General features: G+C 35.4%; 1 protein-coding gene across 1 annotated transcript in view; it reads right to left on the bottom strand.

The window, feature by feature from the left end:
* Positions 1–2,525: 2,525 nt before the first annotated feature.
* AHCTF1 (AT-hook containing transcription factor 1) overlaps positions 2,526–23,635 on the bottom strand; it is a 99,091-nt gene continuing 77,981 nt past the window's right edge. Inside the window, 7 exon segments of the mRNA XM_058275358.1 lie at positions 2,526–4,261; positions 5,215–5,297; positions 6,279–6,412; positions 14,593–16,414; positions 17,839–18,038; positions 20,514–20,608; positions 22,463–22,586. Coding sequence (XP_058131341.1) covers positions 4,069–4,261; positions 5,215–5,297; positions 6,279–6,412; positions 14,593–16,414; positions 17,839–18,038; positions 20,514–20,608; positions 22,463–22,586 — 2,651 coding nt within the window. The 3' untranslated portion in view covers positions 2,526–4,068.

Here is a 23,635-nt window from a genome sequence, read left to right as displayed (position 1 = left end):
GGTGATGGTACATTGTGAATATAATCAACAGCAGTGAATTATATATTTGGATGTGGTTAAAAGGTAGAGATGTTTTATATATATATATATTATGTTACTAGAATAAAATCTTTAAAATTTCAACACAGTGAACATGGATTAATTTTAAAGTAATCCATGGACTACAGTTAATAGTACAATTGGAAGATTGTTCTTCCTTCAAATTCAACAGATGTACAACAGTAATGCAAAGTGTTAGTAACACTGTGGTGGCAATGATAATTGGTATAACTGCTTTGAAGAGTCTGGTACTTCTACATCTTCTTAAACATAATATCACATGACTCTTGTACACTAATATTATAATAGTATCGTTCATATTAGCCAAAAGTTGGAAAAACCCAAAGGACCACCAGCTGATGAATACAAATATAACCACCAATGGAATATTATTCCGCCATAAAAATGAAATAAACATGGTACAACATAGATGAACCCTGAAAATACCATGCTAAGTGAAAATAAGCAGTCAAAAAAAAAAAAAAAAAACAAAACAACAAAAAACAAAACCCACCAAACATGACGCCATTCATCGAGATGTCCTGGAACAGAACTTTAGAGAGACAGAAAGTAGATTAGTGGTGGTTTAGAACAGGGAAGGAAGGGGAGGGGCGGCAGCGATATGATAAAGGGCATAGTGTCTGTACTAGATTATGAAAATATTCTACAATATGACTGTAGTTGTGAACATTCTAAAAACCACTGTACTTTATGCAGGTGAATTGCACATTATATGCATTTTATCCCAATAAAGGCGATTACAGCCAAAAACAAACCCCACACCTTATAGTACCTAGACTCACTGTGCTTACAAATCTACATATTTTTTTCATTTAACCCTGCAAAACCAACCTGTAAGTATCATTACCTCCATTTTATAGGTAAGGAACTGAGACTCAGAATGCTTATAAACTTCAAGGCTACAGTGTAATACAAGTTGGGTTTTGAACACAAGTTCATGTGACTTCAAAGACTACGTGTTTCAAAGGTTCCTGAGAATGTCAACAAAGGTTCCATGAAGTTGGTTCTCTGACCCCACAATGAAGATAGAAGACAGAATATAGAACTAGAAAATTAGGCAGTGTCCAGTTCACCCTAGGATCTTGACTGACACTGTAAATTTTCCATTTTTAAGGAATTGGAAGGTCTGAGCAGGGAGTTATTTCTATGTATATAGAATGGATTGGAAGCAGCAAGATCACACAGGATATACTGTAGTTGTCTAGGTAGATTTCCACCAATTACCTCTTGATACAACTTCTTTACACCTTAATTATTAAGTAGTGTTAATGCTTAATACTATTCCAATATAAGCTACTCAACTTTGGTGCTGGATGAGAAAAAAATGAAATCATTTTGTAAAGGGGGCCAAAAGGCTTTGTAAATACATAACTGGGTGTTTATTTCTCCAAATTCTTACTTTTTATTAGCTGTTCAAAATTTGCAATGTTTCTCTATCAGAAAAGCAAAAAGAGACCTCTGGAATACCCATATTCAATGCGTTGATGGGTTAGGTTACTAAGCAATTTTATTCCCTCACAACCCCCTAGGCCAAAATATTTTTCAGAAGCCTTAAATAGCTGCTACACTTACTTAGTTACACATATAACTAAAATTTCTGGTTATATATACAACTAAAAGTTACCTTGTATAATTGTACAAGGTACAACCCCATAGCTGTCTGGTTGCTGAAATATTTTTCCAGTACAGCTGAATGTCAAGAAATGGGACAGACTAAAACCTATTGAAAAAAGTACAAAGCAATATTGAAAACTGATGGACAAAATAGAAAAAATACAAAGTTGTATAAGCAGGAAAGAAAACTTCATGAAGTTCATCACCACATTGTATCCCATTCAGATCAATTATTGTCAAATAAGGCTTTAGGTTGTTCTAACACGTCTTTATCCAAATCTTATTTATTCTTTATAGTTATATATCAAATGCTTCTACCTCCATTAAGTCTCTAAGCGCATGCAAAACATAATTACGTATACATGATCTTCCTCTAGGCACCAAGAGAATTTATCATGCTACTAGGTTATAAACTACTAGAGATTATTTACTTACACAAAACTGTAAATTGTTGGAGAACAACAGTATTTTCCTTTGTATCTTCTTTATGTAGTACAGTGTTTGATTCATAGAAGACAGTCGAAAGTATGAGGAATGGGACAACTCTTCAGAATTACCTTAATATTTAACCAATGCATTGATAATCAAGATACATGATTGTTACAAGGTTTTAGAATGAGTAAAATTCACATTTTTCTCCTAAAATGTTACAGTAACACATTTTGTGTTACTACAGTGTTTTTAAAGTTATAAAAAAACACAGCTAATGCATTTACAATATAGAGTTCAAAACTGGCAACTTGTTTATGATCTGGTTGAGGCAGTGTAGTGAATTTATTAAAAAAAGATATCACACATCTATTTATTCCTCACAGTGCACTGGTTTAAAAAATTATTAACGTGACAATATATTTCTCTCATCATGTTTTTTTTATTGTGCTACTTGTGCAAAAGGAATGAAACTGTTTACTAAAGTATGTTCAGATCTTTAAATTACTCATTTAACAAGTTCATTTAAATAAGTTTAATATTCCATAAATGACAAGCAGCTTAAATACAAGTTTGATAACTATCATTAAAAAATTAACAAAATTAAAAGTCATAGTCAAATTTCCAACAAGGCAATGTAACATTTACCACTAACCTGACTAAAAGGCCGCACTCGCACTGCTACTTTCACGCTATCAATACTCGGCATAGGCATTTTCATCATTTTCTCATAATTCGTATTGTTGTTTCACACAAAAATAACATATAAAGCAAACTGCTTATGCTTCACACTAAAACACTGAAAGCTTAGCCAACAAAAGCAGTTTGTTTCTATATGATCAATTATTAATTGCCCATTCATTACACACTATCAATTACCCGCTATAAATTATTTCATAACACTTATTTATTGATGAATTTTATAGCCTGCATCAAGTATTGCCACTTAATTGCACACAGTCATACTGCAGAGACCAGGATTTTCTTCTTTTCCTGTTTCCACATCTACTCACACTCTTCTACCATCTGCAATAGTTTGTGCCTGAGGTCCCTGTGAGAATTTGTCAGTTTTAAAACCTGAATATTAAAAGATTTCTGTGATTCAATAGTAAGCTCCTACACAGTAAGAACCATATAAAATTTATTTGGATTTCTCATTCCAATATCAGGCCCATACAAGGTGCACTGAATATCCATAAAACAGATTTATTTTACATTTCCCTTCTTTCTCAAACCTTCTTATGAAGTTGCTAGTGAGCAGTGAACCGGTCAATCTAACCTGGATAATTAGTCTCTGAATAATTAAGAGACTTTAAAGATAAATACCCTTTAAGCCTGCTGAACAAGAAATGCCAATATTATAGTTCACCAGTCCATTACTTGGAAAATTACTCATTTGAGGTAGATTTACACAAAATTTGTTAAACTACAAAAAGGTGGCAAAATTACATGCCCATAGTTCAATTTCAACATAGTAACAGCCAGGAAAAAAAACACAACTTTATGATTAGAAATATTAATCACAGAAGCAAAGTGCATAAATTATAAAATAGCAACTTTAAAAAAAAACAATCATTTTTAAGATTGGTTTAATAATATTCTAACTGTAGAGAAAGAAAATGAGATCAATGCCTACTAGCATACAAAATCATTATTAAATCAGAAGTCCCCTTTCAAAAATCTAACAGACACAAGCTATTGTGAAGTATACTTTATTTAACATTCCAATAAGCTGTATTTACATATTATATAAATGTATGAAGTCTTATTATAAAATAGAAAAAACTTCCTGTGACTAAAAGAATCACACTCCATATGGAGTTACTTTACTTATTGAAAACCTTCTGTTTACAAAAATTTACAATAATTTATATAAATTATTTTCTTCCAAATTAGATGATTTTTAATAATCCACACAATTCTGATGACTTTACAAACAGGTGTACAACAAAAACCTGCAAAAAACTACAGCATTTTTCTGCGTAAAACCTGCTTTGGAAAGGAAGACAGTTTTTTTCTGCTTCTTCCGAGAGCTTTTCCTGTTACTTCTGCAGTCTTTCTTGGTCTGCTCTTTCCTCCATCCACTGGGCTTGCCAAGGGAGAAATCAACTTAATTTCTACTGGAGGAGGTGACCAAGAACCTTCTTTTTCTGTGTTTCTGAAAGAAAGATATAATTGGATTCCCAAAATACTGAAAGAAACCTTGGGAATTACCTTGCCTAGCACTTTCATTTTATAAAAAGGCTAAAGGTTTCAAGAGAAATGAAGTAAAACTTTAATAAGTAAATTAGAGGCAGGGATAGTATTGAAGTCAAGATTTTACATGAGGGAATGTTTTCTTTTGATCTGGCTATGTAAACAATCACTGCTGACTTTTCCTTTAAACAGTTCCTATGTATTAATAAATACTGCTGGGTTACAGGGATGAGCCAGGCACTAGTACTCAGTCCACAGAACTAGAGCCAACCAGGTCATGAAGCAGATTAAACTGGCAATTCTCAAAACAACCAGCAATCAGAAAATAAGTATATAACTTCTCAAGCATGAAGTGTTTTCCACATATATACAAAACCAATTTATATGTAAAGTGTTACTAATTATAGTTAATAAATTCATTAAACCAGGTTTAAAAAATATAAAAATGGATTAATCTATACTTTTATTAAATTCGATCATGCCTAAGCACAGGATGACCAAAATATACGTAACAAATATATCTGACATGGGAGTAATTTTCTGATGAAAGCAGTTTTACTATTAAGTGAAATAACCGTAAGATTCAGAAGTTTATAATCGTATATTGTTACATATTTTAATGAAATTAGTGAATGAATCATCATTCCCTTATCCACTGCACAAACAAATCCATTATGTCCTAGACTATCCCACCCTACCCCATTCTAAAAAGGATGAATAGGTTTCCACGCTACAGAGAGAGAGCGATACTCTTCATAATGAAATGTAATAATAATGTCAAAAAGGGCTCATAAAATGCCCCTAAGAATTCCTTTTCTTAGAAGCTTAATTTCACTTTTCAAATTAGATTCCTACTTCTCAATCAAATTTCAAGAAACAATAGATTAAAAGATTATAGCACAGGAAACGTCATACTTGCTTGCTTGTTTTGTTTTTGCAGTCCTGATTCTTTTTACTTTTTTCTTTTCCACAATTTCTATTGATATTGGATCATCTTCCTATGGGTTAAAAATTTTTTAAAAAGCAATTAAACACTTGAAATCTAAATCTAAAAAGTTCTATCCTGAGCCAAAGGGCTCTAATGAATTCAAATTCATCAAGTCTGAAACTGATTCCTTCTCATATTCAATAGTAGAAACCTTGGTCAGCGAGGCTTGCTTTTAATGCTTCATTCCCACTTGCTGACGCTACTGATACTTAAGTCTTCTCAACTTTATTTCTGAATGTTTCCTATTTTTCACTGCCCTTCTGTTCAAATCCAGGCTATACCCATCTCATATGAGATTAGAGTACCAGAGACTATTTTTTTCCTCCCCAGAATTCATCTTTCAGCATAACTACTTAAAATATACAAATAACCATTTGCGAGTTGGTGAACATATCCCATGTATTTTCATGCCTCTGTGATTTGCATCTGCTATTTTCTCTGCCAGAAATGCCTGTCTCCTTTTCTTTCTATCTTCAGGGGGTACTGGAGTATAAATTTTCACATTCTTATCACAATGTGAAAAGGATCTTGCCTGAATTATTTGTGTGTAACCTGTTTCCCTTGCCTACTACCCAGCACAGAACAGATGATTCAATAAATATTTGTGAATTAATTCTAGTAAATTTACGGGGTTCAACATTCATGCTTAATACTTGAAATATTTTTATTTAAGAATTACATGCAATTAAGGTGACAAGAGACAACTCTGAAACAGTGTCTCTCCAATAAACACACCCAGATAAATCTGGACACTGAAGTTTAAGAACTTTTCCCCTAACAGGATTTAAACTGCAGCTTCAAAGAGAACACCATCTTCACATACCAAACGACTCTGTTAAGGGATCAGCTCTTAAAGACATAGACAAGACAATTTGGGGTTTTCAGTATAGAAGTCAGCGATCTTTGAAGAAATTTATTTAGAAGACACACTGCTTTAGAAAGAAAAACACATAGGTAAACAACCATTCAAATAAAATCATGCATTCCGTACCAGTTCGTCTACAAGCTTGGACGTATTGGATGTGTTTTTTCGTCTGGTCCTCAAAGTAGGAGGTGAGAAGACAAATTGTGAAGACAAATCTGAAACTAACTCCTTCAGCTGTGCAGGAGTCTCTATTTTTTTAGCTAAAGAAAGGTTAAAAACAACAACAAAATTATTGAAATCAACTTACATATAAATTTCAACAAAAAGCTTGGAACAAATGATGTACCTCAGAAAGACACAAACATCCCCAAACCTGTAAAACATCCTACTCTGACTCAGTTCCAAGTTAGGAGAGGGACATGTCAGAAAAAAACCCTAACATCATTTTGGTAAATCAAATGTACAGGAATGGTTAACTAAATAATGCTCCAATATAAAGATAGATCTTAAAATCAGGTACAATCTGTATTCCACTAGTTTTAACCCTTCCTGTCTCATATGTATATAACCTGAGCTAGTTTGTATTATAATTCATACTCTCCCAGGGACAAAGTTTTAGTTACAAACTAAATATTTTATTTACAAAAGTAGTTTTAACTACAAAGAAGAGATTTGTTGAACTCTCTTTTCCACCTAGCTAATTCTGAGCTACTTGTTCCAGTCAAGAGGAACAAAAAAAAGGTCACACCACAAAAGAAAAAATAAAAAGAGAAAGTAATACAGGAAAAAGGTTGACAGGAAGGTATTATAAATAAAAAGTTTCATAATTGGCTTAAAAGAAGTAAATAAAAATATTTACCACGCAGACTTACTTTTTTGGCCATTACAGTCTCTGTTATGGCAATTACCGGGATCAACTATAAAAGCAGCACAGTGTGGTCAAACCAGTCTACAAGGGATTAAATCCCACCCCTAGGGTCACATTTCCAGGAAGATGGTAGACTAGAAAGACAGGGGACTCTTCTCTCCCAGAAAAGTAGCTAGAGGACAGGCTCAAACAGCCCGGGAAAAAATCGTCTAGGGTTTAGGACACCAAAGGAAGACTGGACACCACCCAGAGGGGGGGGGGCAAAAGAAAAGAATCACGACAGCAAAAGTGAGTTAAAAATCTGCAGCTAAGAAACAAACGAAAACGAAAGACAAGAAAACATCAGCCACTGAGGGTATCCTCCCCACACTGCACCTCCCCAGGAAAGAGAACAGGGGTCTGTGTGTCCCACGAGCCCTTCCAGGACAGGTGGGGCCAGGCCAAAGATGCCCCTGTCATCATCATTATTTAACATAGTACTACATGTTCTAACTAGAGCAATTACACACACACACAAATAAATAAATGCAAGGCATCCAAACAGGAAAAGCAAAACGCTATTTGCAGATGACATGATCCTTTATTTAGAAAATTCCAAATGTCTACGACAGAGTACTCGAGCTTATATAAACAAGTTCAGTAAAGTAGGAGGATACAAGAACAACATGCAAAAATCAGCAATGCCTTTTTGTACACTAGTGTACCGAACAATATGAGGAGGAAATCAGGTAAAAAAACTCCATTTACAATAGCAAAAAAACCCCTCAAATACCCAGGAATCAATTTAGCCAAAGTAGAATAGGACTTAAGTGCATAAAAAAATCACAAAACATAAAATCACAAAAGGAATTAATGAACACCTAAACAAATGGAAAGACATTTCGTGTGTTCATTGATTGGAAGAGTAACTATCATGAAGATACCAACCCTACCCAAACTGACTGACAGATTCACTGCAATTCCAATAAAAATTCCAACATCCTACTTTACAGAAATAGAAAAGACAATTGCCAAATGCATTTGGCAGGGAAAATGCACATGAAAAGCAAAAAGCATTCTAAAAAAACAAAAGAGCATTGTGAGAGGAATTTCACTGCTTGACCGTAAGAAATATTACAAAGTTACAGTGGTCAAAAGAGCATACTATGGGCCTAACGATACATATACCAATTGGGAATAGCATTAAGAGTCCAGAAATAAATCCTTACTGCTACAGTCAACTTTTTTTTTGACAAACCTACCAAAGACATGTTAAAGGGACAAAACAGTCTCTTCAGCAAACAGTGCTGGAAAAATTGGATATCCATAATCACAAGAATGAAAGAGGATCCCTTTCTCACTCTCTCTACAAAAACCAGGTCAAAATGAATCAAAAGGTCTAAATATAAAAGCCAGGACCATAAAAGTACTAGAAGAAAATGTAGGGAAACATCTTCAAGACCTTGTGGTAGGTGGTGGTTTCTTGGACCTTACACCAAAGCAAGAACAAAAGAAAAAATAGATAAATGGGACCCCCTCAATATTAAACTCTTTTGTACCTTCAAAGGATTTTGTCAAAGGGTGAAAAGACAGCCCACTCAATGGGAGAAAATATCTGGAAATCACATATCCAATAAGGGTTTAATATCCATGATATACAGGGAGATGCTACAACTCAACAATAAAAAGACAAACAATTCAATTTAAAAATGGGCAAAAGATTTGAGTAGACATTTGTCCAAAGAAGAAACACAAAAGGCAAAAAAACCACATGAACAGATGTTTGATATTGCTAGTTGGAAACAGATGTGGCTCAACTGATTGGGCTCCCATCTACTATATGGGAGGTCCAGGGTTTGATTCCCAGGGCCTCCTGGTGAAAAGCAAGCAGCTGGCCCAAGAGGAAAACTGGCACACAAGATGACACAGCAAAAAGACACAGAAGAGAGATAATAAGAGATGCAGCAGATGTGGGAGCTGAGGTGGTACAAGAGATGGAGCGCCTCTCTCCCACTCCAAAAGGTCCCAGGAAGGTCCTGCTTGTCTATTGCCAAAAAAGACTACAAGCAGACACAGAAGAACACAGAAAGAGCAGACAGCGAGTGCAAAACGGGGCAGGGGTGGGGGTGGGGGGTGGGGGGTGGGGGTGGGAAGGCAGGGGATACATAAATCTTTAAAAACCAAACACCACTAGAGATTAGTGAAATGCAAATCAAAGCTACAATGAGATACCATTTCACACCTACAAGAACAGCCACTATTAAAAAGACAGAACTGTAAGTGTTGGAGAGGATGTGGAGAGAGAGGAATGTTTATTCATAGCTGATGGGAATGTAGAATGGTACAACCACTGTGGAGGACTGTTTGGCAGAACTGAGAGCAGTGATGTGAATAGGCACCCGCACATCCATGTCCACAGTGGCATTATTCACAAATCCCAAAAGATGGAAACAAAAGAGATGTCCATCAACTGATGAATGGATAAACTGTGTTGTAGACACATGATGGATTATGCAGGTATTAAGAAAAAATGAAGTTGTAAAGCATATGAGAACACGGATGAACCTAGGGGACATTATGCTGAGTGAAGCAAGCCAGACAGAAAAGGACAAATACTGTATGACTGTTCTAATATAAACTAAACATATTGTGTAATCCTATGCAATTAGTACCTTGAATATAGGTCACCAGAAAATGGAATGATGTTAGAGGATGGAAAATTGAGGGTTAACTTGTGCAGAACTGATAAAAAGGATGTGTTAGTCTTTGGAGGATTAATAGAAAAGGTGAAAGCACAACATAACGTTTGTAACTAGCAGCACTATTATATGACAGTGGTTTAAAGTAAAGTCTAAGGCCATGTACATTACCAAAATGAAAGCTAAATAATATAACACGGTAATGTGTAGCATAGTAATGCTGCATGTGAAATATGAATATGGGTAAAATTGCATCTATGACCATTTTTCTTTGAAACGAAACTAATATACGCTAATATTACAAAATGTTAGTATCAGACAAAAAACATGCTAAGTCACCAGACACAACTGCACTACATGTTGTATGATTTCACTTATGCAAAATATAAATATAAATCAATTTATAAAGATGAAATTAGATTAGTGGTTAAGGCTGAGGAAGGGTAGAGCGACTGAGAGGTGACTGCTAACAGGTGGGGCTTTTCTTTTTGGAGTAATGAAACTGTTCTAAAATCTTTTGTGGTGATGAATGCAACCATTCTGATTACACTAAAAGCCACTGATTATACTCTGGGTAGATCATATGTGAATATATCTCAATAAAACTGATTAAGAATAAATGAAATGTATGTATGTATGTATGTATGTATGGATGGATGGATGGATGTACGGATGGATGGAATAGTAGCTATGTATGGCATGGGAAGATTGAGAGGTGAAGAATTTCCGTTTTTTTTTAAATTATGAAAATGCTGTAATAATACTGAAGTGATGAATGCACAAATATGTGATTATACCAAATAGCATTGGTTGCATACTTTGGATGAACTTCATGCTTTTACTAATATGCACCAATAAAACTGATTTGTTAAAAAAAAAAAAACAAACATCCCACAGCTGGATTACCTAGCTGTGAGATCAAAGGCAAGTTACTTAAAACCTTTCTGTGCCTCCATTTTTACAAAACAGGATGATTAATAGTACTGCCTTCATAAAGTTGTTGTGAGGATTAAAGGGTTCCAAGAGTGGTGGCATATGATAAGTACTTTACAGGTATTTACATCTGCTATGATGTTATACTTACAAAACCCTGTAAGAAAACACTGAAATTATAGTTCAATGTTATTTCCTATACTGTGACAGAATAGAATTTACTGATACAATTTACCAGATGTCAAACTATGCTTTTAAAGTGAATGGTTCTCTAGTTAAAGCCACTGCTTATATACTTTAGACAGATAGTATAGGATGTGAATGTATCTCAATAAAATTGCTAAATAAATAATTGTGCAAGAAAAGCAAGAAACAGAAGCTATGTACAGCAGGGGAAACAGAGAGATTGAGAGGTAAAGAATTTTCTTGTCTGTTTTTCTGTTATTACTGAAATAATGAAAATCCTCTAATAATGACTGATGTGATGAATGCACAACAATGTGATGTTATACCAAATACCACTGATTGTACACTTTGGATGAACTGTAACCTTTATTAATATTTATCAAAAAAATAAGTTTTTAAAAAAGCGTATGGTTTTCAACAAAAGGAAAAGGGGAGAGATCAGAAATGCCATCTCTGCTCCCAGCTAGAAAGAGGTTGGGGCTGTTGGTGATAATGCCCCCCTTTTGGTGACTGAAAACAATCTCTATGTACTCCCTCTCATTATGCAAACAATACATTCCACTGCTTTCCCATTCTAGGCTACCTCCAGCAGCAGCTCTTGGGCTTTTCAAAGGCCAGCTCACATTCTTCACTTAAGCTTTCCTCCTTCACTTCAAATAAGGAAGTACGAAAAACACATGCAAAAATGTTTAGCCTCTGTTCTTTCCATATTCTTTTGTTACAGCACAGACAAAACTTCATTACACTTACTTAAATGTCAATTCCTCACCCATCTTTATAAACTTCCTGAGGGTAAGTTTTGATGACCAGTGCCACCTAAGGCTTAACCTGCTCAAAAGACCTGGATTCAGATCTCATAGTGTGCTGGAAAATGGCTCGGGTGGGGAGAGCCCTCATGTATAGCATTTGCTGATTTCTGTGGTGAAAATGTTCCCACCATGTCAATTTCAAACCACCAAAGGCTGGCTTGCAAAATTCCTGCATATTTAGCAACTGGCTCTCACCAGCCAGCAGGAGCCCGCTCGAGGACACTACCGACTGCTGGGACGTCAATTCCTCACTGAGGACTGGAGGAAGTGACAGCACCTCCTTCACTGGGTTGTAGTGAGAATCAAATGAATCTGAACTGTGAATAAATACACCTAGTAATCTAGTAATGCCCTTCTTAATATTCGCTGTAGAAAAATGGAAATTGGAGAAAATCCAATGAAATGTCAAGCTTCACCTTCTTTTATCTAGTGAAACAATAAAATAAAATTCTAAGATACCTTATTTCAATGACAGGTTTCAAGCCTTCCAACCACATAATATTTGTTTCCACTCTTATCCACTCCACCCCTTTTTAAAGGAGCCTTAAAAATACAACTGAAATAAGCAGAGGGACAAAAGGTAGGTAGAAACTATAATCTGAGGGCAAAGGAAGAAAGGAAAAACTGCATCCTATGGTTCTGCTTTGTTAAGACTACGGTATAATCACAAGAACCCTCAAAGATAGCCATTATCACCTTCATTTAGAGATGAGGAAACCGGAAGGCTCAGAAATGTTAAAAGGCTTTCTACCCAGCAGTAAATGGCAGACATAACAGATCACAAGTTCCTCATCTTCTCCAATCTCACCATCTCACACTAGAAGGTTGCCTATTTTAAATGCTCGAAAATATGAAAACAATTAAAGCGACCAAAAGAAGAATGTTTAAGCAATCTGTGACACGCCAGTGTAATGAAACACCGGGTGTAAAATAACAAAGCAAACAACAAAAATACATGCAGTAAGGCTTTTGAAGAATATTTAAGAATATCTGAAAATATTCATGACGTAGAGGGAAAATAGCAGAATATATACGTAACACAAACACAGACCAAAGTTATCTTTAAAACAAACAAATTATATACATAGAGAAAGATATTCAAGAACATAAGAACACTGATTAGTGGTTCTCTAGACAGTTAGATTACCTACTTTTATAATTTCTGGTTTCCTATGGTAGGTGTGTATCACACTTTTACTAACAGGAAGTTATAATAAGTAGGTATACAGATGAGAACTACATAAAAATGACAAACATCAGAATGAGTGAGCTATGTTAGCTACGCTGTATACCATAATTACCCACAATTTTTATGTTTACTATACTTCTCTGAGTTCCAAGGGAAGAATAAGAGTCATGTTAATGTTAACGACCTTCTGCAAATCTCATTATTGTATTTTTTTTCATTTTACATTTAATATAGTAAAGCAAAGAAACAATATAATTAATATTTAAAACTACTGCCAACCCAAACCAATAAAATCATGAAGTTTTTTTTTTTCAAAAAGGAGGTTTAAATAAAACCTAAATAGTAATCTTTCATTTCTATGAAACCATCATGACTGTTCTTCAAGCATTATACACAAAATAAAGAACCAGTTTTCTCCAAATCTTATAAAACCTGGATAGAAATTCAAGCAATTAGCATTTCTGAATTTAAAAATATAGTTCTGCCTTATTTTTTAAGCTCAATCACCTAACAATAAACTTAAATTTATTAGCATATTTATCCTACCCTTTAAATACATTTTCCCTCACTCTTCCTCTCGCTGGGAAAAATAAAAATTATATAATTCAGTATGTGCACTGAACTGCTTAATTAGCTAAAATCTCACATATTTTGTTATTTATACATTAATTTTAATCCATGCAGCATATAGGCATAACCACTCTTTCTTAACACCAAGAAGAAAATGAATTATACAGTACTACCAAAATCAAAGATCTGATCACACTGTTTTTCTTCCCTAAGGAGGAATTATCAATTTTACGGGAAGGGGCCCTTTCCTGTGCTCATGAAATGACTGCAGAAACAAAAGGGAGTGACACAGGACTGTCACTAATTCATTTTTAAAGGTTTAAAAAAGTGAAACAGTCATACGCTTTATTCACAAGGCCTGAACTCCTTTGCTGAAATTCTAAATTTAAACCACAAATTAAGCAAACAATTATATTTTGTTTACCTAGCAATTACTATTATCAGTTTTCTTTACCAAGAGTTACCCAATGGGATCTATTCAGTTATATATTTTTATCATTATCATCTTTTTGGACATTTTCTCCTAATTGCCTCTCCCACTGGAATTTTTAATACTTACAAAATTTTAGGTACTATGGATATATTACATACCTGTTTTTGTACTACATATGGTGTGTATATATGTGCTTTATACATAATAAAATATATTTTTGCCTCCCTGAAAGGGTTATGGCCCCTGTTGAGAAGGTATATCAACCAAACAATACAATCATTAGCTTCCCAGTGGCAATAAAGGAGACTGGGTATGCAACTGTGCCAGTTTATGGAGCAAGAGTGAATATGGATTTAAATATCTGTAATCTAATCCATAAAATTCTACCTGTTTTCTTCAAAACCATTTGGGTGGTAGATATCACCTGATTAAGAATGCTAATTTTATGTGGGGAGAAATCAAAATTGAAAGTCACTTATGACTAAGAGCAGAATGGTAACACATGATACTATTCTAAAAATAAAACTGATGTCAAGTGAATTATGATTTAAAATGTCACACTGAACCAGAAAATTATTACATCCCCCCAAAATATGAACCACGCAATCTTTTAATTTTACTATTAAAAATCGGGTGGGGGGGGGATGTCTCTTGCAACTACAAATAATGAATTAGTACCTTAAATCAAAACAATAATGACAAAAATCATCTAATTTTAAGCTGAACACTTTGAATGAACTGTAGACTGTGCTTTGAAGTAAAAATAAAAGTTACCTTTTCCTTTCCTTGGAACTTTTGACACAGGAGGAGAAAAGAAAAAGGGCTCGTTTTTTGGTTCAGAAATGTCTGGCAATAAGATAGCCTTGCTAGATCTAGTCCTTGTGCTGTAGGAAGATTTAGTCAAATCAGGTGTGGTAAGCAATCTTTCTTGGTTACGTGGTTCTTTTTGTGTCACTTTTTCATCTAAGGGTTCTTCTGAGATTGAGCGTAACAGACGTTTTTGGCGTTGGTTTTCAGTCCTTTTTGTAAGCTTCTTCTGAGAGCTAATCACCATTGAAAGTTCCTCATTTGGCAATACAACTGATTTTTCCAAAGCTGGGTTTCCAACAATGGTATTTTCACTTTTAGCTGGGGTGTTTCTTGTAGATCTCCTCTGGATACTGGGAGTTTCTGTCTTTTTTGGACTTTTCCTCTCAACAGCCTTAGATCCTAAATTTTCAGAAGGATTTATTTTTCGTGGTCTACCACGTTTCCTAGGTGTGGCTGGCAGATCAAACTCTGCTTGAAGAGTCACCTGGGATGAATCAAGCTTAGAGTGTTCTATCATATCTGATGCACTAACGACTTTGTCTTTGACATGTCTACTATGTTGAAGAAGTTGCTCGTCACTGGATTTCTCCTTTTTGTACCCTGTATTTTCAGAAGCTTCTAAATTAGCACTTCTTAATTTTCTGATACTTCTGCTAGGACTTGCTACTTTATTAACTTTGGGATCCTTTATAATTTCAACACTTTGCTGATTTTCCACAGATTTTTTAATTCTTTTAGGAGTCCTTTTTGTAACAGATGGAACCTTAACTTCTTTGCTAAAAGAAGTTTCTTCAGTTGCTGGTCCCAGTAGCTGAGATGATTTTAATCTTAATTCTCTACCTAGAGTGACCTGTAATTCTTTTTCTGTAGAATTAATACTTTCAAATGTGTCTTGATTAATTTCTTTTTTCCTCCTTCCTCTCCTTGGAGTAATAGGATTTTGAGGTATTTGTTGGTTCTGAGATATTCCTATGATACCAGAATAGGCACTTTCAGAAACCTCAATAATTTCTTTTGTTTTCCTTGTTTTCTTCATAACTGAAAGCCCTAGTATCTCAGGAGTAGCAACATGGGCTGACTCTTGCTGCTGTGATTTGACATTCAGATTCTGGACGCGCCGCCCTCTCGTACGAGTTCTGGAGGAAACCCTGTCCTCCACATGGCTGTCATTTATAGGCGTGGTCTCTGTCTCTGGAACAGTTTTAAACGTAGACTTGACTAACTTGGTGGAACACATTACCTTTTGGCTTATTAAAGGTAAGTTTTCATGCATGGACTGTTCTAGTGTATCTGAAGTAATTTCTTTACTTCTTGTGTCTTTAATTACATCTAATAAGTTTTCTGCAATAGCGACTTTGATTGGTTCAGGCACATATGGTAAAATCTCTGATTTCTGGGACTCCTGATCACTAGTTATAACAGAGGGCAATTTTGCAACATGTCTAGCATTATCGTTTTCCCCACTGTATACGCGTTTTTCCTCAGTTGCTGTGTTAGCTGCTTTAGCTAACATATCAGATGCTGCAGAATCACCTGTCTCCACTTCTCCTTCCTCACCTTCCAATATCAAGGTAAAGTTGCTCTGAGCCACAAAAAATTCCCCATCTACTTCAGCAACGTCACACTCAGCAGAGTCTTTATTTTCTGGCACCTCACAAAACTGTTGCTCAATGGTATCAAAATTATACTGAAGCTTAAGAGTTCCTGAGGGATATAACTCATTAAAGGAAAGATTCTTAGCCTCTTCTCCTGAATCTTGAGCTTCAACCTTTTGATGTTCAATAACCTAAAATGAATTAAAGAGATTGGTTAAAGAACTTTAGGACATATATTTATTTTAAACTAAAGCAAAAAGGTTTTGAAATGACCATCTCGCCCTTGGCGTATACATCTTTATAAATAAACTACATTTGACATGGCATATACTTATGAATTTATGTTATAAAATACCCATTTATACAAACAGACTTTCTCACTCATTCAAAACAATAGCAAAAAGGTTTTGAGATAATGACTGTAGTTAAAATAGAAATTCTACATTTTCTTGTAAAAAGGCAGTCTTAACAAAACTTTGAAATTATTTTACGATGCTAACAGTTATAAGAATTAAGGACTTCGTATTCTCACTCAAGAAAAAAATTGAATGGACAAAACCCCCCCAAACTGTGCTTTAATGATAATCCCCAAATTACCTAACTATCCACACTTTTCTAAACAGCATGATCCCCGTAAGGCTGAAGAAGAATTCACCTACACAAGCCCCTTGGGCTGGACTCAATCCTCTTCCCTTGCTGGGGCTGCATAAACCATGAAATTCCTAAGGCTTTCAAGTTCAGGACCTCTCCTGCAAGGGCTGGGTGGAAGGAGGAATGGTCCTTGCACCTACCTTCTGGTAAGGGAAGGGGAGAAAAAGGAGGAGGTAGAAAGCAGCAGAGAGATCTCCTGACCAAGAAGGTAGAACATCACCAACCGCCTACGCAATGACACTTCCCACTCCCCAAGCATCCGGTGAGGCGACAGACTGCAGGCACCCAGACACGAGGCTTCCCACGCTCACCTGACCCTCAGTTTTCATTAGCTCCCAGGTGAAAGAACCAGGACTTTATACCTCTAGTTCAAAGTGAGACTACTCGTGAAGACAGATATGGATAACAAGGACAGAGGAGTTGAGAAACTTCCCAACTTCCATTTTCATATATTTTATAAATATTATTAGAAAGTTGGATGGCCTTTACCATAAATTAATTTATTTTAAAACAGTTTCCAGATGAAAACAACAGAGTTTCGGCAGAATTTCTGAAAACCGTAAGTCACCAAAAATAAGTTTCTGGAATATATAGAAGGCAGCCAATTGACTATCATTCTCCCACAATTATACATGGAAAAAGATCATGTTGAACTGCATTTGATTATTTTGAAATATATGCTGTGAACAGTCTAAATGTCATACATATCTCTGGATTAGCCATTATATTTTCTTAAGGGCTAAAAAACCATATTTGAACCAGATACTAAAAAAATCATGGCAACTTTAATACAGTCTTTTGGTTTTCATGAAAACCAATTTCTTATTTAAAGGATGTGTTCTTTTATATTCCATAAAATATTCAAACACTTATTTTTTAAAAACAGATTTTTATAAAGAGGTTATTTCAACTACGGTGTCTAAAGCAAAAGTAAAAACTGACAATGTAGCAAAAAAATTTTTACATGAATTTCTTGAGTATCAGGAGGACCATCAGCAATTGGAGGCTTTTCTTCTGGTAAGTCATCACTTTCATCAACTTCTATTTCAGGGTCTTCTTTTAAGTTCAGTGCTATTTCCTCGTCAAGCCTATGTTCAGAGCTAATAGGACTTTCAGAGATAATGGGGAAAGAGCTTCCACTGTCACCACGGACATCGATCATACCTGGGGAAAAAACGTGGAGTTAAAATTTCTCATTTTAAACTGAAAAATATGAACCTACACACAATTAGGGAGCAAACAGGAAAAGATGCATTGAACTTGAGAACACCATCTCAACTGTCATACTGCCATATATTCTGTAACATATTAAAGGGGAAAAACCTATAAGAATTTGTATCAATACCATTTTCTTCAGTATCCTACCACTCAGTTTAAAGAATACTATGACAGTTTGAAGTTCTTTTATAAATTCCAAAATGAGGAAGATTATGCTTTTGAACCAATCCATTCCTGTGGGTGTGAGACCCTTTTGATTGGACTATGTCAGAGAGGCAGGACTCAGGCTGAGTCTCCACCCTCTTTCTGGAGATGATATGAGACAAAGAGACAGAGAGAACGACACAGAAAAAAAGGAAGCCACAATTTTGAGCCAGCCATGTGAGAGAAAGGACTCCAGGTTCAGCAGGAGCCCTGAGGGGCTAAAGGAGCCAAGGTCCAGGGAGAGATGACTGCTGGGAGGGAGACGGCCGAGCTGCTGCCTTGCCTGCTTTTACCCTAGTAACTTCCCATGAGAAGAGCCAATCGTTCTCTGCCGACTCTGCACTGGCAGCCCTGTGGCAGACTGTCACAAATACATACTTGCTTTCCACAAAGATGAAACACAGGAGAAGATAATTTCACATATAAAAACAAAAACACTGGTTTCTCAAGAGGAATAGAATCTCCGCCCTTATTGTGAAGCTTCAATATGATGATAACTGCTGTGACAAGTTCAGAACGTTTAGTCCGTATTAAATTAATCTGAAACTTGTACTCACCAGCTGACTACTATGTAACTAATTATCCTTGTTGAGCCATTCTGGAATTCTATGAGGGACATGCAATCTGGACTTTGATCTGGCCAGGAAAAGGACTGGATATCTCTTTTGGTTCACCAGAGGACAAAAAAAAAAAAAATCCTCTCTATGTTTCACCTTCCTCTTTGCCAAAGTTATATGTTGTTAAGTTCACAATTAGGAATCTACTCAAAAGAAATTGTGACACAGAATGTGCAAAGGTACACAAGAATACTCACTGCAGAAGTGAAACAGCAAATCAACCAACCAAACAAAAGCCACTCAACAAAAATGGTGATCAGTCCAAATGTCCACCAATTAACAGTTAAACTTATTATAGAATAGCCATACTATGGAATACTATTACAGCCATTAAAAAGAACAGGGTCAATCTCCATCATTGGCATGGAAAGACATGTCTCACATATATTGCTACATGAAAAAAGCAAGCTGCTTTTTTGATAATCTTAAATAATAATTGCTAATGTACGATAATAAAAGCTAATATTTACTGAGTTTTGATTAAGTGCCATGTGCTGTTCTAAACATTTTACAAGCAATGCACTAATCCTAACAAGTCTACAGAATAAGTACTATTGATATTCCCATTTTACTGAGATAGAGTATTTAAGAAAACTATGAATGAGCTGTGTCATGAGCCCAAGGGGCCTGGCTCAAGCCCCTGCCTCTTCTGGCCACCTACTTATCTCTTCTTTAAATATATGGGGGAAAACATGCACAGGAAAAAAATACAAGAAAAAGACATTTAAAATGTTAATAAAGGACCCTTAAAATACATCACCAAGTTATGGGCAATTTTTATTTTACACATTAGGTGATTTTTCTCTTGACTATTTTATGATAAACATATTTTATACTCAATGAGGGAAAAAAGCAGGATGCTCAACCTGGTCATAAGTCTGCCCTATTCATAACGTGATGGGCAAAAAGGTATAATAATTTAGAGCAAGGGATTAAGAGCCAGAAGGCATAGAAGAGCATTGCTGAGGATCAAATGTATTAATACATGTGACATGCTTAGACAAATTCTGGGTATACAGGAGGCATTCAAGGTGTCTGCTTTCCCTAAACCAGACTGTAAGCTCAATGAGGGGAGAAGAAGGTATATTTCTCTTCTCTGTATACCCAGGGAGTAGTTGAGAATAGGCACATATACAGAAAAGTTCACTGGATTAAAAAAAAAAAAAAATTCCATGTTTGTTCATTTCCCTGGAGTAAATTCAAGTCATTTTTTATTTTTTCTTTCCTAATACTGAAGTCAACCTTGGCCTTAACCTATCTCAATCAGAATAAAAATGGGAAGTTGCTCCATGTAGATATCTAAGCCTCAGAAGATATAAAGCCTAGTACGTAATCTGGCTGTGGAGTGATAATTTACTCTACTCTTTTTTGATGTTCCAAAGGAAAGTATGTCCATGAAAACAATGAGAAGACTTCCATGATTAGAACCACAGTGTCTTTACATGCAACCTGCTGTTGAGACAGTGATATACTTTCTTAGAAAGCTACTTTTATGCCAAGGAAGCTCACCAGAGTTAGAATTGAGAAAACAAAATTTGGGTAAGAGTGAAACCTCTTAAAAACTAAAATAGAAGTTGTACTAAATTAAAATAATACATACATTTATTATCTGTTCTATTTGTGCTGGTGTAGCTTTCAACAGATACTAGTTCTTCATCCAAAACAGGTACTTTGGACTCCAGGGTGAGAATTTTCCTTTAGAAACAGAAATATATACTTTAGTGTGAGATGATCTCTTCTGCTCTAATCCTACCCCCCTACTGTCATTCTGATGATGAAAACTGAGGTTCAGAGAGAAATCAATACCATTCACATACATTTTATATAAGATTATGAAATTTTTAAGTGAATTTAGAAATAAGTAAAGCTATACTTGCCATTCTTATTTCCTGATATTTTACATTTTTGGCAACAGTGGCACACACCTAGACTACAGATTAAGTGATTTTAAAATGCTGGTCAGTCAAGATAAGTTACACAAGCCAAATTTAATACCCTGTGGCAAAATTCTTCAAATAAAAGCTTGTACAGAATAGAATATTTCCTATCTACTCGGTAGTCTGGTATAGTATTTTAATATTAACTGGAAAGGGTATAATGAATGACTCAGAATAGGTGACCTATGGGAGACTGTGGAATTCATGTGATGAAAATATGTTGACAGTGGCCCCTTAACGATTCTAGGCTGGCTTTTCCCTCAAATTCAAAATTAAGTATGCTGATTTTTAAGAATGGGACAAATAAAATTAAAAAGTAAATTCAAGAAAAAGCATGTATTTTGAATATAGACACATATTATTACTTCTGTTTATATTTGTAAGAATTATTTCAATCACAATGTCTTTCTTTATTAAGGATAACAGAACCAACAGTAAATCTCCAGAAAATTTCAATTTCAATTTCAATTTAAAAAGTAACTAGCTTTCCAAGATGGTTAATACTGATGCACTTGTGACCACAAAGCTTCCTCTCATGTGATTGCTCTTTGCTTTGTGATTGTTACAATTATCCATCAAACCCATACTCACGGAACAAAAAAATTAGAACTGAACAATAAAACTTGGATAATGTTTTCATATTAGTTTCTCCCACTTCTTCCACGAAGCCTTGGCAAAGATTCCAGGCTAATCAAGCTCAATTTGTTCAGAAGTGACTAATAAGCAGTGATTTTTATGATTGGTTTGTGAAGTCATTCTCATTACTTATAAAATAATGAACCATTTACAACATCTTAGATTACCATGTTTTATGTGGGCTTAATCTTAGCAAATTACATTTTCTACTTAATAACTAAAACTACCACATTTTTTTGTGTCCTATGCAACAGTACTAGTCAAAGTGACGTGCAATTTGAATCAATTATTTCTCTAATTATACTGTTTACTCAAAAAGTATCATCATCATACTCTTCAATAAAGGAAGTAGCACAGTGATTTATGTTCTAATGAAAGCCATTTATCTTCTTGTAGATCACAAACAATTTCGGAACTGGCATCAATCCAAAAGACCACACTTTTGAATAGCACTGCCCTACATCATTTAGTTTGGTGTCTTTCCTGGCACAAAGCGTATAATGAAATTAACTGAAGAATAAAGACTAAACATTAAAAAACAAGCAAGCAAAATTTTAGGTCTTGAATCTATTAGAAGAGTAGGGAAAGAACCATCCGAGTCACCTTCTATCAGTTCTACCTTGGTTCTATGGCGACCCCTACCGGATCACCCTGAAACGACTGAGAATGAGATGGCACAGAGGAAAGCATGCTATGCGTTAAATGTTTAGTCTTCAAAAACACAGAAGCACCAAAGAATATAAAAGAGTTCCACCTAATTCATCATGTCTCTGTATATTTAGGAAATGTCTGGTGCCATTCTAATATTTCATAACCACTGAATAATACACCATTGTATAACTGATTTTTTTCCTATTAGATAACATTATGAAAATGGAAATGTTAATCTATGCACATAATAGTTTACTTCTGTAACTGGTTCAATTTCATTGAACTTTTAAAAAATATATATTTGAATTTTTCTCCATGAACTTACCCTTCATGGGTTGATGGTGCACAAGGAGAAGCTTCCATTCCCTGAACAGGGCTTAAGGGATTTAATTCTGAAAGTACCTCCTCTGGAACTAAGGGAGGCATTGTTTCTGCATCTGTTAAAGTGCCTACAAATGATAAGAATAATTACAATTAGATCTTGGGCTACCACTTTTAGACAAAGTTGTTTTTCTGTTTTTGGTTATTTTAGGTCTACTTCCTTTGCATCAGACTGTCAGCAGTTCCGTCTAATTATGTGTACCTAGTGCAAGAAACCTTGCCATCACCTCCTGCTTCTCAAGTTTGATTAAATGAGCACTGTTCCAAGTGCATGAATTAATTACCTCAATCCTCAACATCAAGGATTTTTTTAAAGACAAGGAAACTAAAGTATAAAGTTACAGTGCTTATTCTAGACCACAAACAAGGTTAATTAAGTGAACTAAGATTCAAATATAGTCTATTTGGCTCCAGAATCTGTGTGTACACACATTCCCTGCAAAACAATCCAAATTTCTATTTGAGACTACATCAACATTGTAAGAATAATCACTGGATTCACATTTCCAGAAGCCTTAGTTAATTCAGCTGAGGCAAAAAAGTATTTCTTAAAAGAAACCACTTACGACACAGATTTTTATGTAATTAATCACAAATTAAAAGATTGGATTACCTTTTCAAAAACCTGTTAAAATTGTGTCTGGGATAAAAAAAAGGTAAATATGACCTGCCAATTCTAAGCCAGGTCTTTCCTAGTTCTCCTAACCTGTTCTGTATCCCCCAGCAGAGCATTTATCACACTGCACTACTTGCTTGTCCATAGCGCCCACTAAGCTCTAAACTTCATGTGGCCAGGTGCCATGTCTTGCTTGCTATTCAGGGTGTGAGATTACACATGCAGCAGGAGTTCTCCTGATACACATGTTAGGGGCTCAAACAAAGGTGAATGAATTCATGGCATCTGGAAGTTTACTCTGCTTGCCCAGGTATTATATGGAGAGCAGAATGAACTCCCCGGTTTCAGAGCAGCATTCTAGAAAGATGCGGCTGCTGGATGACAAGACTAGGCCCCATCCCTATCCCCCTTAACAGCCCGACCTGCAGAAGCTGCAAGTTTATTATCAACTGCCCCATTGCGCAAGGGCGACCAGCCGTTTACTCAGAAGGAGCCCCGTCC

This window comes from Dasypus novemcinctus, chromosome 13 (assembly GCF_030445035.2).
Source record: "Dasypus novemcinctus isolate mDasNov1 chromosome 13, mDasNov1.1.hap2, whole genome shotgun sequence".
Taxonomy (NCBI): Eukaryota; Metazoa; Chordata; class Mammalia; order Cingulata; family Dasypodidae; genus Dasypus; species Dasypus novemcinctus.
This window is presented reverse-complemented; position numbering and strand designations above follow the sequence as displayed.